This window comes from Sminthopsis crassicaudata, chromosome X, assembly GCF_048593235.1.
Source record: "Sminthopsis crassicaudata isolate SCR6 chromosome X, ASM4859323v1, whole genome shotgun sequence".
NCBI classification, from domain to species: Eukaryota; Metazoa; Chordata; class Mammalia; order Dasyuromorphia; family Dasyuridae; genus Sminthopsis; species Sminthopsis crassicaudata.
This window is the reverse complement of record NC_133623.1, coordinates 3533626-3547143: the sequence shown is the minus strand read 5'-3', so window position 1 is coordinate 3547143 and position 13518 is coordinate 3533626. Positions and strand designations below refer to the sequence as shown.

Sequence of the window (13518 nt, the reverse complement as noted above, 5' to 3'; positions counted from 1 at the left end):
GGTGACCTTAGGCACGTCATCTCGACCTCTGCCTCCCTCAGTTTCCTCAGCTGTAAAATGGGAATAATAATAACAGCCTCTCCCCTCCCGAGGTGGTTGTGAGGACCCAGTGCCTCTTGTAAAATGCCTGGCGCATGAAAAGCGCTATATAGAACAGGAACTGCGGCCGGACAGAGGCACTCAAGCCGCCGCCGGCCTCGGGTTTGAGTTCGGAAGGGGCTTAAAGGTTGATTGTGAAAGACCAAAAGGGAAAGGGAATGCCTTCGGAGCACGGGGGGCAGGGGGCAGGCCACAGGAGGTCCGTCCCGATTGTCTGGAAAAGGCGAGGTTTTCAATCTGTCGGGTAGTTTAGCTCAAGGGTCCCTCTGCCCCCCGACCCTTCCCCCGAGTCCCTCTCCACCCCCACCCCCACCTTCTCTATTTTGTTCACAGATCCTTTAGGAGGGAGGGAGAAAGGACGTGGGGCTGGGGGGCGGGGAAATGATGGAGCAAGCATCTGCACTTCACGTATATTATTATCTCCTTGGCTCCCTCCAGTCGCCCAGGAGGCGAATGGATCCCGTGTGAAAATAAAATCCGTCCAAAACAACTTAAATAAATCAAAAGAACGTCCTGTGTGAGCCGAGGCAAGCGAGCCAGGCTTCCTGTTCAAAGGCCAGCGCTGGGGACCGGACTTTTGTCTAAAAAGGGAGGCGGGAGGCGGGGAAACAATCTGCTGGCGGCTCGGTGGGCGAGCGGCGGGCAGCACCTCTCGGTGCCCAGCAGGGTGTGAAGCGCAGAGAAAGAGACAAAGAAGGGCGAAAGCAGCGTTTGCCCTCGAGGAGCTCCCTGCTTAAGTTAAAGCCTCCCAAGGCAAGGGAAAGGCTTTCAAAGGCGGCCGAGCGGCCACCGTTTGGCTTTTGTTTCTTTCCTAGAGGCGATAGAGACCTACCCGCAGAGCTCGGGGAGAAAGGATGAGATTTGCTTAAACCCAGGCTTTGGGCCTGAAAATGACTCTGCCGGCTCCGAGCCGGGAGCGAGCAGAGCCTGGAAGAACTCTTGCAGCCTTGTTAAGCAAGGCCGTGGCAGCGTGGAGCTACTGGGAGTGGAGACCAGGGGGCCCGTTTGGAACAAGCTGGGTGGGGAGGTTTATTTGAACACACTTGGACGCTAATTATAAATGGACTGGGCCGGGGGGGGGGGGGGGGAGGGAGGGGGAAGGGGAACGGGGAAGAGGCAGGCTGACTGAAACTCCTAACAATAGCTAACATTTATAGGGCATTCGGGGTGGCTAGGTGGCGCTGCGGTTGGGCCAGAGTCAAGAAGATCTGGTCTCAGACACTCTCTAGCTGGCTGCGCTTTACCCCGTTTGACTCAGTTTCCTCGTCTGTGAACTGAGCTGGAAAAAAGAAATTCAAATCACTCCACTATCTTCGGCAGGAAAATCCCCAAAGGGCTAGAGATGAGTCCGATGCAATTGAAAAGACTCAACAATAAAAAACGCGACATAAAAGAAAGTGACAGAACCAGAAAGGGATGATTTAAAAAAAAAAAAAAAAAGGAAGGAAGGAAGGAAGGAAGGGAAGGAAGAAAAGAAAGAAAGAAAGGAAGGAAGGAAGGAAGGAAGGAAGAAAAAGAAAGAAAGAAAGAAAGAAAGAAAGAAAGAAAGAAAGAAAGAAAGAAAGAAAGAAAGAAAGAAAGAAAGAAAGAAAGAAAGAAAGAAAGAGAAGGAAAGAAAGAAAGAGAAAGAAAGGAAGGAAGAAAGAAAGAAAAGAAAGAAAGAAAGAAGAGGGAAAGAAAGAAAGAAGGAAATAAAGAGAAAGAAAGAAGGAAAGAAAGAAAGGAAGGAAGAAAGAAAGAAAGAAGAGGGAAAGAAAGAAAGAAGAAAGAAAGAAAAAAAGAAAAGAAGGAAGGAAGGAAGGAAGGAAGGAAGGAAGAAAGAAAGACACACAACACACACTTTTCTGGAGAACAATTTGTAACCATACCCAAAGCGCTATAAAATTGTGCATAATCTCAGCCCTCCTAATATTACTACTAGGTCTATATCCCAAAGAGATCAAAACGGGGGATAAGGACCCATCAATTCAAAAATATTTATAGCGACTCTTTCAGTGGTGGCCAAGAATTGGAAACTGAGGAACTGCCCATTAATTGGGGAATAATTCAACAGGTCGTGGTATATGATTTTGAAGAGATACTATTTTGCTACAAGAAATGATGAGTAGCTTTCTATTCTTGTTTGCTTGCATTTTTGTTTTCTTCCCAGGTTATTTTTACCTTCTTTTTAAATCCGATTTTTTTGTGTAGCAAGACAACTGTATAAATATGTATACATATATTGGATTTAACACATACTTGAACATATTTAACGTGTATGGGACTACTATAAAAAAAAAAAAAAAGAAAGAAAGAAAGAAAGAATTTTGTCCGCCTGCATTTTGGATTTCCTTCACAGGCTAATGGTACACTGTTTCAAAGTCCGATTCTCTTTGTACAGCAAAACAACTGTTTGGACATGTATACATATATTGTATTTAATTTATACTCTAGCATATTGAACATGTATTGTTCAACTTGCCATGGGGGGGTGGGGAGGAGGGGAAAAATTAGAACAAAAGTTTTGGCCATTGTCAATATTGTAAAATTACCCATGCACATATCTGGCAAATAAAAACTATTTAAAAAAATAAAAATAAAAATAAATAAGGGGGAAAAAAAAGAAATGAGTAGGATGGCTTCAGGAAAACATGGGAACATTTATATGAATTGATACAGTTAGGCAAGCAGAGCCAGGGAAACATTGTACACAGTAATGGCACCATAGTAATAATCCAACTGTGAATGACTTAGCTGATGATCGAGACAATGATGCAAGACGATTCCAAAGGATACATAGTGGAAAATGCTTCCCACTTCCGGAAAGAGAACTATTGAACTCTGAGTGGTGACAAGCATATTTTTCTACTTTTTTTTTTTTTTTTTGCAACATGGCCAATCTAGAAATAGGTTTTGCATGATTTCACACGTGTAATTGACCTCACATTTTTTGTCTTTGAGATGGATGGGGAGGGACAGGAGGGAGGGAAAGAATTTGGAATTCAGGGGAAAAAAATGTTCAAAGTAAAGAAATGATAAACAAATTTTAAAAATTTGGGGAAGGCATTTCTGGGAAGGGCATGTCAATCGATTGATTTGTGATCTCATTCACTACCCTTGGAATCGCCCAGACCAAACACGTCCTGGCCATCACTCCTGTATCTGTGGTGTCCCCTTCCCATTACAATGTAAATGCCTGGAGGGCTGTCTCTTTGGCACTTAGCACAGTACCTGGCGCACAGTAGGTGCTGTACTATAAGTAAAAGTACTTACACAGTACTTTTTTCATTCACTCACTCATTTATAAATGTAGATGGGAAATAGGGGGTAAGGGATGTGGGAGTCCCAAGAACTGGGGGGATAGTTTGTGAACAGTCAGGAGCAGGTTGAATCTGGAATACAGCAAGGGTAGTGAGGAAAGTAGGTGGGAGCCACATTGTGAATTTAGCCATGAATTCTGGGTAAAGAATTGCTTCATTCAGCAAGCGAAGGTTAGCTCCTGAACGTTTCTGAGTAGGGAAAGAAAATGGTCAGATCTGTAAGAAGACTCTCTTGGCAGTGCTGTGGAGAAGAGATTGGCCAGGGTGGAGAACGCAAACAGGGAGACCACTTTGGAGACTATTCCAACAATCCAGGAATGAGGGTCTTCATATGAATGTTTGTTTGTTTATTTATTTATTTATTTATTTGTTTGTTTGTTTGTTTGTTTGTTTGTTTGTTTGTTTTCCTGAGGCTGGGGTTAAGTGACTTGCCCAGGGTCACACAGCTAGGAAGTGTTAAATGTCTGAAACCAGATTTGAACTCGAGTTCTCCTGAATTCAAGATTGATGCTCTCTCCACTGCGCCCCCTAGCTGCCCCTTATATGAATGGAAAGAAGAGGAAAAATGTAAGAAACCATAAGCCTCTTGGATAACTGATGGAGGAAGGCAAGGCAGGAGGGAAAGAGACTCAAAAGTCCAGCAGGCATTCTGGTCATGAAGAAATGGATCGAGAGGGAGCAAAAGGGAACTGGAGTGAGCTGAATTGGGGACTTAGCTGAGCAGGAATGACACTTGAACTTATGGAAACTGGAATTCCAGTAACAGTCCACCAACACCACTAAGGGAGGGAGAGGAAGCTTGAGGGATCACTCCTTTCTCTAAAAGTCCCAGGAGATCCCTATTGGCACTCAATAGACCAGAAATGGAAACTGAAAAGGAGTTATGTGGTAGGGAGGGTTAGCTCTACCCTAAGAACAATGTGGAAGCAAGGTTGCTTGGGAAAAAAGAAGATGTGATTTGTTTGGAATATATAATATGGAAATGTGTTTAAAAGGATTGCACACATTGAACGTGGATCAGATTGCTCGCTGTCTTGGGGAGGGAGGAAGGAAGGGAAGGAAAGAGGAAAATTTGGGACACAAAATCTTACAAAAAATGAATGTTGACCTGAGTGGACGCCCATCAGTTGGGGAATGGCTGAATAAATTGTGGTATATGAATGTGATGGGATATTATTGTTCTGTGAGAAATGACCAGCGGGAGGATTTCAGAGAGGCCTGGAGAGACTGACAGGAACTGAGGCTGAGGGAAGGGAGCAGGACCAGGAGATCATTGTACACGGCAACAACAAGACTATCCGATGATCAATTCTGAAGGGCCTCGCTCTCTTCAACATGGAGATGATTCAAACCAGTTCCAATGATCTTGTGATAGGAGAGAGCCATTTGCACCAGAGAGAGGACTGTGGGGAGTGAGTGTGGTTCACAGCATAGCATTTTCATTCTCTCTGTGTTGTTTGCTTGCATTTTATTTTCTTTTTCGTTTAGTAGGACGCGATTAAAAATCAACTGAGCATTTCTATGCAATATATAGTATGAGAGGCTAAGTGGCACTGCAGTGGATGGAGTGCTGGCAGGCCTGGAGTCAGAAAGGCCTAAGTTCAAATTTGACCTCAGATACTTCCTACTTGTGTGACCCTGAGCAAGTCACTTCACCCTGTCTGCCTCAGTTTCCTCATCTGTCCAATGAGCTGGAGAAGGGAATGGTAAACTGCTCTAGGATCTTTGCTGAGAAGACCCCAAATGGGGTCATTAAAAAGTCAGACAGGACCAAAATGACTGAAAAACAACAGGAGAAAGCACTGCAATTGGAGTCAAAGGACCTGAATTTGAATCTCAGTAACCATTGTGGCTTTGGCTAAGTCACTTACTTTCACTGGTGCTTAGGCCAGAGGCCACAGGCTTCATCTGTAAAAATGAATTTCTGAGTGCTTATTCTGTGCCTAGCACAGACTCATCCCTCCCCCCCCCAAAAAAAAGTTTTAACATATGGCCCTGAGGTAGCTAGGTGGCACAGTGGATAGAGCACCAGCCCTGAAGTCAGGAGGACTTGAGTTCAAATCTGGCCTCAGACACTTAATACTTCCTGTCTGTGTGACCCTGGACAAGTCACTTAACCCCAATCACCTCAGCAAAATAAATAAATAAATGAATAAAAATAAAATAGAAAAAAATATGGTCCCTGCTGTCAAGGAGCTCACATTACTAATCGGGGGGACAGCATGCAAAAAAAAATCATACCTAATAATACCTCCCATTTATATAGCACTTTCTATGTGTCTAGCATCTGCTAAGCCCTTTACAATTATTATTCAGTTGATCCTCACAACAATCCTAGGAAGTAAGTGCTATTATAATTTCCACGTTAAAGATGAGGAAACTGAGGCAGAAGAAGTGACTTGCAGGGGGGAGGGTCACACAGCTCCAAAGTGTCTGAGGTTGGATTTGAACTCCTAACTCCAGGCCCAGCACTCTATCCACTGTGCCAACCTCATTTCCCCTAAGCAAGAGATAGAGGCAATCTCAGAAGGGGCTGGAAGACTGGAAATAGCCTCCTGCAGAAGGTGGAATTTGAGTTGTCTTGAAGGAAGCTGGAGAAACTAGGAGGGACCCAAGAGGGAAAACATTTCAGGGACAGTGCTCCCCGGAAAGCTGCAGAAAGGGGAGAAGGCATTGACTTGGGGAAAGCCAGCTAATGGGGAAATGGGGAGGAAGTCACTGGCAGGTGGATAGCGAGGGTTCCTGAGCAGCAGAGGCCCCAGACGAGATCGTAGCCAGCAGAGAGGCACCGCCAAAGGCCTCGGCTTCCGAAGCTGGGGGCTTGAGTACCACCTCCGACACCGATCTGATGGCAATAGAAGTGTCTAAATCTCAGGGAGGCGGGACTAGATAAGGACCACGAAAGTTAATCAGATTCTGGGATGGAGGGGGAGTGGAGGGACAGACGGTGGAGGGATGGAGGGGGAGTGGAGGGACAGACGGTGGAGGGATGGAGCCAGAAGTGGCTTAGTGGCCTAAAAGGAACAGGGGAGATCCGGGCACCCAAGGAACAGGGGAGATCCAGGGACCCAAGGAACAGGGGAGAACCGGGCACCCAAGGAACAGGGGAGATCCGGGCACCCAAGGAACAGGGGAGATCCGGGCACCCAAGGAACAGGGGAGATCCGGGCACCCACGTTGCTGTGGAAGGCAAAGAGCAGGTTTCAGGGTGCTGGCTTCCACCAGCCTTTGCCTCTATGGGGTCGGGGGTCCATTTTTCCACAATCCAGCCAGAGACAGCACTGGGTCCCTGACTCCCAAAGCAATTCTGGCCTCTCTTGATAGCATTGCCCGGCCACCTCCTCCCCTCCTACTGTTCTGGGGGAAGGTTTATGTGACACAGTTTTCCAACGCTGGGTCCTTCGGCAGGGTCCTATGGTAGAGGTAAGCCGGGCCCGCAGGTTATTTCCACCGGAAGCTGTAATAGGAGGAAGTGGGTGGGTGGTGAGGGGCCCTGAGCTTCTGATGAAGAGAGAATGAAAGTGAAGTTGAGATTTCAGTCAAAACAGTCAGGCAGCCCCAGAATGCTGCTGTTACTGGTACTGCAGGGGGTGGCCGTGGGCTTGGGCACCCCCGCTCCCCAGAGGAGCCAGGACGCTCTGACCGGTGAGGAGGGCTGGGACCTGGACAAGGTAGAAGACAGAGAAGGGAGGGGATCACAGCTAGGTACCCCAACTGATGGGCCTGCCAGCTTCCGGGGGATGGGGGGGCAAGATGGGCAGAAAGGTGCCCCTTTCCTCAGACGCTCTCCCACTCCGGCGGTTGCTTGGGTTTCCCCTGTTCGATTCCAACCTTGATTCTTCCTGATGTCCACAGCCCTCCCTCGCCCCCTCCCCAAGGTAGAGTGCTGGGTCTTCAATGTGGAATTTATGAACTGTACCTGGGAGAGGAGCTCTGGACCCCAATCTACCAACCTGACCCTCTACTACTGGTATGAAGGGCGCCGGGGACGAGAGGGGGAGGGGGGGAGAAGAGGATGATCCGGGAGACCGGGGCCTCGTGGGAAACGGTGACGCTGGTGAGCGGTTTGCCCGGAAGAGTCCAATTGGGCCGCGGGGGTTCTGAAGGCCTGAGCCTCGCTCTTGGTTTCCCTCAGGTACAGGGATCCACCCAAGGAGTGTAGCCACTACTTGTTTACCGGGGCCCTCACTTCGGGCTGTTGGTTTGGCAGTGAGGATATTAATATCTATGACAACTTCAACGTGGAACTCCGGGCTCCCGGTAGACATTCCAAGCAGGAAATGAAACTTCAGGATCTGGGTATGAGGGCAGGGGAGAGGGGCTTTGGAAGGAGCCTTGGGGGAGGGGGAGAATTTCTTTTTTCCTATAATGCTCTAGGAACTGGTGAGGGGAAGAGAAAGCGGCACACAAGGGATCAGGGCCAGAGAGAAGGAGGGACAAGGTCACTAGGGGAATAGGAGGGTAACTCGATCTCATCCACATGCCCTTCCTCCAGTGATCCCTTGGGCTCCTGACAACTTGACAGTGTACAGTGAGAACGACTCACAGCTGGAGCTCCACTGGACCAGCAGTTACAAGGCTACATGCCTGCAGCACCTGGTACAATATAGGAGTAACCTTGACTCCGACTGGATGGTGAGTACAGGGGTTGGTGGGAGGGGGGCTGTGAGGATGGCCACTGAGCCCGTTCTATGGAGCTCTGCCCCCGGAGACCGGCGCCTCTCCCTGGCTTCCAGCTCTTCTTCCGTCTGCTCTCGGGCCCCACGCCATGCCTCCTAACGTGGGAGGTTGGGCCTCGGATGGCCTAGAACCACAGCTAGGGGTTAACCTGGGACAAAGTCATCTGGACAGCGTCACCAGACCCCGGACGGAGAGGGGAGCAAGGAAAGGAAAGCAGGGACCCCGGCACCCACAGGCCTGAGGCTTCCTAAGAGAGAGAGGGAGGCGGCACAGCCCGTGGGAAGGAGCGCCAATTCTGGAGGCGGAGGGCCTGCCTTCCGATCCTTGTCCTCCAGATTCGAGGGAGCCCCTTCCCTTCTCTGCCCTTCCGTTTCCCTGTCAGGAAGACCACAGGGCCGGCCCAGACACCCCACTCGGAGCTCCTCGACTGCGGCTCTCAATTTCCTGTTCTGGGAGCCTATCACAATAGACTGGGTGCAGAGAGAGGGAGCTGAGGAAGGGGCCACTCACTAGGGGGCATCCTCCCCTTGGCGCTCCTCTCCTTTGTGCCCTCATTTCTCTGGCCTCTTCCTCCCCTCAGGAACAATCTGTACACCAGAGGCAGCAGTTCGGCTTGCCCAGCGTAGATGAGCACAAACTTTACAAGTTCCGGGTCCGAAGCCGCTTCAGCCCTTACTGTGGCAATGCCCAGCAGTGGAGTCAGTGGAGCCCCACGGTCCTCTGGGGGGGCAGAAGTCCAAGGGGTAAAGCTCTCCCTCTACTCCCTAACCCCTGTCCTCTTCCCTTTGCCACATCATCCGACCTTGGCCTGGGCTGTTCTGACAAATCCCCATCTTGGTGTGGGAGGACGGTATGGAGGGGAGCTGGGGGGGAGGGCTCGGGGCCCCCGATGGGAGTCGTCCCATGAGCTCCCTCCCTTGGGTGCCTTAGAGCAGCCCTCCCTGCCCGTGCTGGAGACTGTGCTGGTACCCCTCGGCCTTCTGACTGGCTTCATCTTTCTCATCACCATGCTCACGCGGCTGGAGCGGTGAGACTTAGGGAGGGGGTGGGGGGAGGAGGGCACAGCTGGCAACTGGGCCGGCTCCTGGGGGGGGGGGCTCGATTGCACAGGTCCTACCTGGGCTTGTTGCCCAAGGGGCCCTTGGAAGCAGGACCTTGACGCTCCCGCCCCTCATCTGTCCCCTCCCAGGGTGTGGGTGATCCTGATGCCCCGAATCCCCAACCTCAAGAGCCTAGATGATTTGTTTACCACGCACCAGGGGAACTTCTCGGTGAGAACATGCACACAGCATGCACAGAAAACCACTGTGTGTGTACATGTGTTGTGTGTGTACATGCGTGTTGTATATGTGTGCACATGTGTGTGCTGAGGGGCACACTAGCTGGCAAATGTGGCCCAGCTACAAGGGGTGGGGGCCCGGAGGAGCCCAGTGAGTGTGGGAGGGAGGGCTGGAATAACCTGGCGGCTCCCCGCCCTTCCCTCTTACCAGCTGTGAGAACCTTCTTTCTGCTCCCCTCACCCCCTCCCCATTCCACAAGCTGACCTCCAACCTTGGTGGCTCTCTGCTCTTAGACTTGGAGCGGTGTGTCCAAGGGGCTGGCTGAAAGTCTGCAGCCAGACTACAGTGAGAGGCTCTGTCACGTGAGCGAGCTCCCCCCGAAGGCAGGAGCCCAAGCCGAAGGGCCGGGGGGCTCCCCCTGCAGCCAGCACAGCCCTTATTGGGCCCCTCCTCCAAGCTACAGCCCGGACCCCGAACCCTGAGGCGGGACTCACGGACCCCAGCGGTCACCAGCCAGGCTCTGGCCTGGGACGATGCTCTTTCCCTCCCCCTGCCGTATCCCCTCTTTGGGAGCTCCCCCCTCTCTCTGTCCTGGCTGTGCTGAATCCCCCCCCAGCTCTTTCTTCTCTTGGGGTTCTACCTCTCTCCTCCCTGCTATTCCTGGATCAATAAAAAAAATAATAATAATAAAGTTTCAGTTCATGAGAAACAGGAATGTTTGTGGTGTACGTGGGTGGAGGGGGACATGGAGGGAGGGGGCAGAACGGCGGCCAGGCCCAGACCAGAGGACAAGTTGTGCTCCCAGACAGTGAAGATTAATGGGAGGGGGTAGGGGAGCGGGTCCAAAGGGACACTTCTCTCGGAGCCTTTTCTGGCCGTTCTGGGAGCCAGCCCCGGCCATCCTCGATCTCAGCCCCCACCCAAAGTTGCTCCCCTCTCAATCTGAGCACAGGAGCACACATCTCCTCTCTCATCATCTCTGCCTGATGTCATAATCACTGGGAGCCCTGGGCCCCACCCGTGATCCTGCTGGTTAACCACCAGGGCCTCCACTAGCCAGCCCACCTCTGCCCCTGGCCAGTTTTTGGTGTCTATCTGGATCCTGACATTCTGCTCCCTGCCCCTGCCCGTGTCCCGCAGACTTGAGGTTCTGTATGGCCCTTCGGCCCCTTGTGGCAGGTGGAAAGTCAGGCTAAAGAGCATGTTCATTTGCATCAAACATGGAGGTAAGGGGGGGAGCCAGGAGGCAAGCTCCAGGAGCCTGCCAGGGAGGGGCCTGCGGGGAGAGGCCCTGACATCCTTTTAGCTGGGCCCCGGGGGGTCCTGACAGTCCCTTAGCTGGGGCTCAGAGGGCCCCACAACTTTCCCGGGGACTTACTAGCCATCTGAGCTTCCCCATGGCCTCAGACGCTTTCTGTAAGTAAGGGGAGGGCAGTCTGGTCTCGCTGCCATACTCGGGAGGCCTAGTGTCCTGCTGTCCCATGGCCACCAAAGGGACTTGAGGGAGGGCCGAAGCCTCTGAGCTCGGCTCCATCTTCCCCCCCACCCCCCCCAGGGCTCACATGTCTTTGCCACCTCTGTGTATCTTCCAGATAACCAGCAATTTCTGGTCAACACCAACTGCTCAATCTTGCTATTGCTACATTATATCCGAAATAAAGTGGGTCTGCAGGATACAGGTGAGGGGCTCAGCAGCTGGGGCCGGGCACTGGACAAAACCCCTTTAGACCCATCCCCGACCCCACCCCAGGCCCCGCACGGAGCCCCTCTTTGCCCCGTGATCCCCGCTCCTTTGTTCACCCTCTGAAGTCTCCCTCGGGTCTTCCCACAGAACTCATTGACCTTTGTGATGAGGCTGGGACTCTGAAACTCTTGTTTCTGGTCAAGTTTCCTGGGGAATCAGCCACCAAGTTCCTCCAAGCCAGGAGCGCCTATTACGTTTGCAAGGTGGAACGTGGGTTGCCAGGTAGGACCTTGGTGGTAGCTCCCAGATTAAAGTTCCCCTCCCCCCCCAGGGCCCTCTGTACCATCTGCCCCGGGACCATCCCCCAGAGGCCTAATCCAGAACGTGGCTCCAGATGGAGTTTCCGGTGGGATCTCTGCTGCTTTTGAGCCTCACTGCTCTGGCCCTGTTTCTTCATCAGGATTTAGACTAGATGACCTCAGGACTCCTCTCTGGCTCTGAGCTCAGGGTGCTTTGATGCTTCAGGGGACCTCAAGAGAGGCTAGGGTCCTCCCTGCTCCCACTCCTATCTTGAGAAGAGCCCATAAATATAGGGAAGCTTCCGGACAAAGAGGGAAAAGGGGAAGGGAGTCCAATGGAGCTTCCTTGGGGGGGTAGCTCAAACCTCTCTTTGCAGGGACCCGAAATGAAAATGCCTACAGAGCCTTTGTGCCTCTGCTGAAGGATCCAGAGCAAGAGTTATTGGGTAAGAAGCATGATGGGGCAAGGAGGGCACCATGGGATGATGATCTGAACAGGGGGGAGGGAGGGAGTGTGCTGAGGACGAGGGGAGGGGGGTCCGAGAAGAGGACTAGGGCCAGGCCCCCTGTAGACCCCAATGCCCTAAAATACTTGAATAGCCCTCAGACTCCTCCTAAGGGCCTGCTGCTGTGTGCAGCGACCTGTACCCAGGTCCCAGGGACACAGCTGGAGCTCAGGAAGGGACCACGGGCGGAGTTAGGCCGTGCTAAGTGCCTTGAGGTTGGAAGCGGGAGACTGGCAGGAGGAGTTAGTGCACCGAACCAGCTATTTCTCTGGTGTCGCGTGCTAGGGCCCATGTGGGCCAGCTCCCTGACCTTCGGGCCATTCTTTCTCCCTCTCTGTTCCCTTTGCATCACTGTTCTCATGGCTATGGGCAAGGTGGCCGCTGGGTCGCCACCATGTGGGCCTCTGTCCCTGTTCCTCCCTGGTAATTGGAGAAAGCCAGGGTTCAGATGTGTTCCCAACAGTTTTTATTGGCTCTGGACAGTGAGGCCACTGTCCATTCTGGGCCAAGGTGGAGAAGGTCCAATGACAGAGGGCACTGGCTAGGCTGGGTAGAGCATCACTGAGTCCTAGTGACCATAAGGAGGATAAGACATCTCCTCATTTAGTGGGGCACTCAAGTTTTGTTTCCTGGGCCCAGATGCCCTTAAATCACAGTGTGACTATCTGGAAAAGAGTCGAATAAAGATGCTCCGTGGTCAGGACGCTAAGAAAATCACTCCTATAGACTCTTACATGAACATTCAGGTGAGACTCGCTGGCCCTGCTTACCCACAACCCTTCCCCTGAGCCCTGCTCCCTGGGGCCTGCTGGCCATGGCCCTTCTGGGCCTTTCCAAGCTGGGCCCTTCCCTGCGCTCTCACAGCCATTTTCTCCAGTTGAGAGCATCCCCCTTTCATGTTCAGGCTTAATAACCGCTCCCCCCCTCCCCATCTAGACTAAAAATATAGGACGGATGGGAGCGCCGGGAACAGTCGAAGAAGAGACAGGCCCTCGAAGGGGAGGTTCTTCACTTACCAAGACTAAACCTGAAGCTGCTGGAAAGAAAGATAAACATCGCTAAGTTAATCAATAAAGGGTGGAGTGGAGTGTAGGGTAGGGATGCTTCCACTGACCTTTCTTGCAAGCTTGGGAGCAGCTGGGCCTGTGGCAAGTTCGTGGTCCTGTGGAATGAGACCTGAGGGCTCGTGGGAGGCTGCGAGCTTCAGAAAGCATCTGATGCGGGAGGTGGGGGCCCTGGGAATAGACACCAAACGTAGCATACAAGGCAGCCCAAAGTCTCACTCTCCTGTGCCCTGAGCGAGACCCCATTTATAGCAGGCCCGGGTTCAGTTCTGGCAGGCACCCTTTAAGAAGGGCCAGTGGCAATCAACATCCAGAAAGGGGAGACCAAGGCGGTTGAGGGGCCTGCCATAACATCCTTGGGGAGGGTCAGGCGAAGGACCGTGGCACGTGTGACCTTGACGCTGCCGAGGGACGTGATCGTGGTTGGAGAATTCACCATTCAGAGGGAGCTGGGGCCTGGTGGTAGTGAGCTGTTGTGGGCTCTGAATGAGAAAGCTTCCTAACGTGAACTCGGTCGCCCAAGTATGGGACAAGGTGCCTCGGGAGGCCTTCCTGCCCGAGTGAACGGGGTCTCTAAGGTTCTTTCCAATGCCTGCTGGGGTGGTGG

At 52.0% G+C, this 13518-nt stretch overlaps 2 protein-coding genes across 2 annotated transcripts; both read left to right on the top strand.

Moving 5' to 3' along the window:
- Nucleotides 1-6891: 6891 nt before the first annotated feature.
- IL2RG (interleukin 2 receptor subunit gamma) lies at nucleotides 6892-10067 on the top strand. The gene is made up of 8 exons (XM_074277285.1): nucleotides 6892-7043; nucleotides 7254-7368; nucleotides 7534-7697; nucleotides 7894-8033; nucleotides 8659-8821; nucleotides 9009-9105; nucleotides 9268-9349; nucleotides 9652-10067. The coding sequence occupies exons 1-8, from the start codon at nucleotides 6914-6916 to the stop codon at nucleotides 9838-9840; spliced, it is 1080 nt and encodes a 359-aa protein (XP_074133386.1). The 5' UTR covers nucleotides 6892-6913; the 3' UTR covers nucleotides 9841-10067.
- Nucleotides 10068-10221: 154 nt separating this feature from the next.
- On the top strand, nucleotides 10222-12909 carry CXHXorf65 (chromosome X CXorf65 homolog). The gene is made up of 6 exons (XM_074278653.1): nucleotides 10222-10584; nucleotides 10951-11037; nucleotides 11190-11324; nucleotides 11719-11787; nucleotides 12487-12593; nucleotides 12784-12909. Exons 1-6 carry the CDS (start codon nucleotides 10560-10562, stop codon nucleotides 12907-12909), a joined length of 549 nt encoding a protein of 182 aa, XP_074134754.1. The 5' UTR covers nucleotides 10222-10559.
- Nucleotides 12910-13518: the final 609 nt, after the last annotated feature.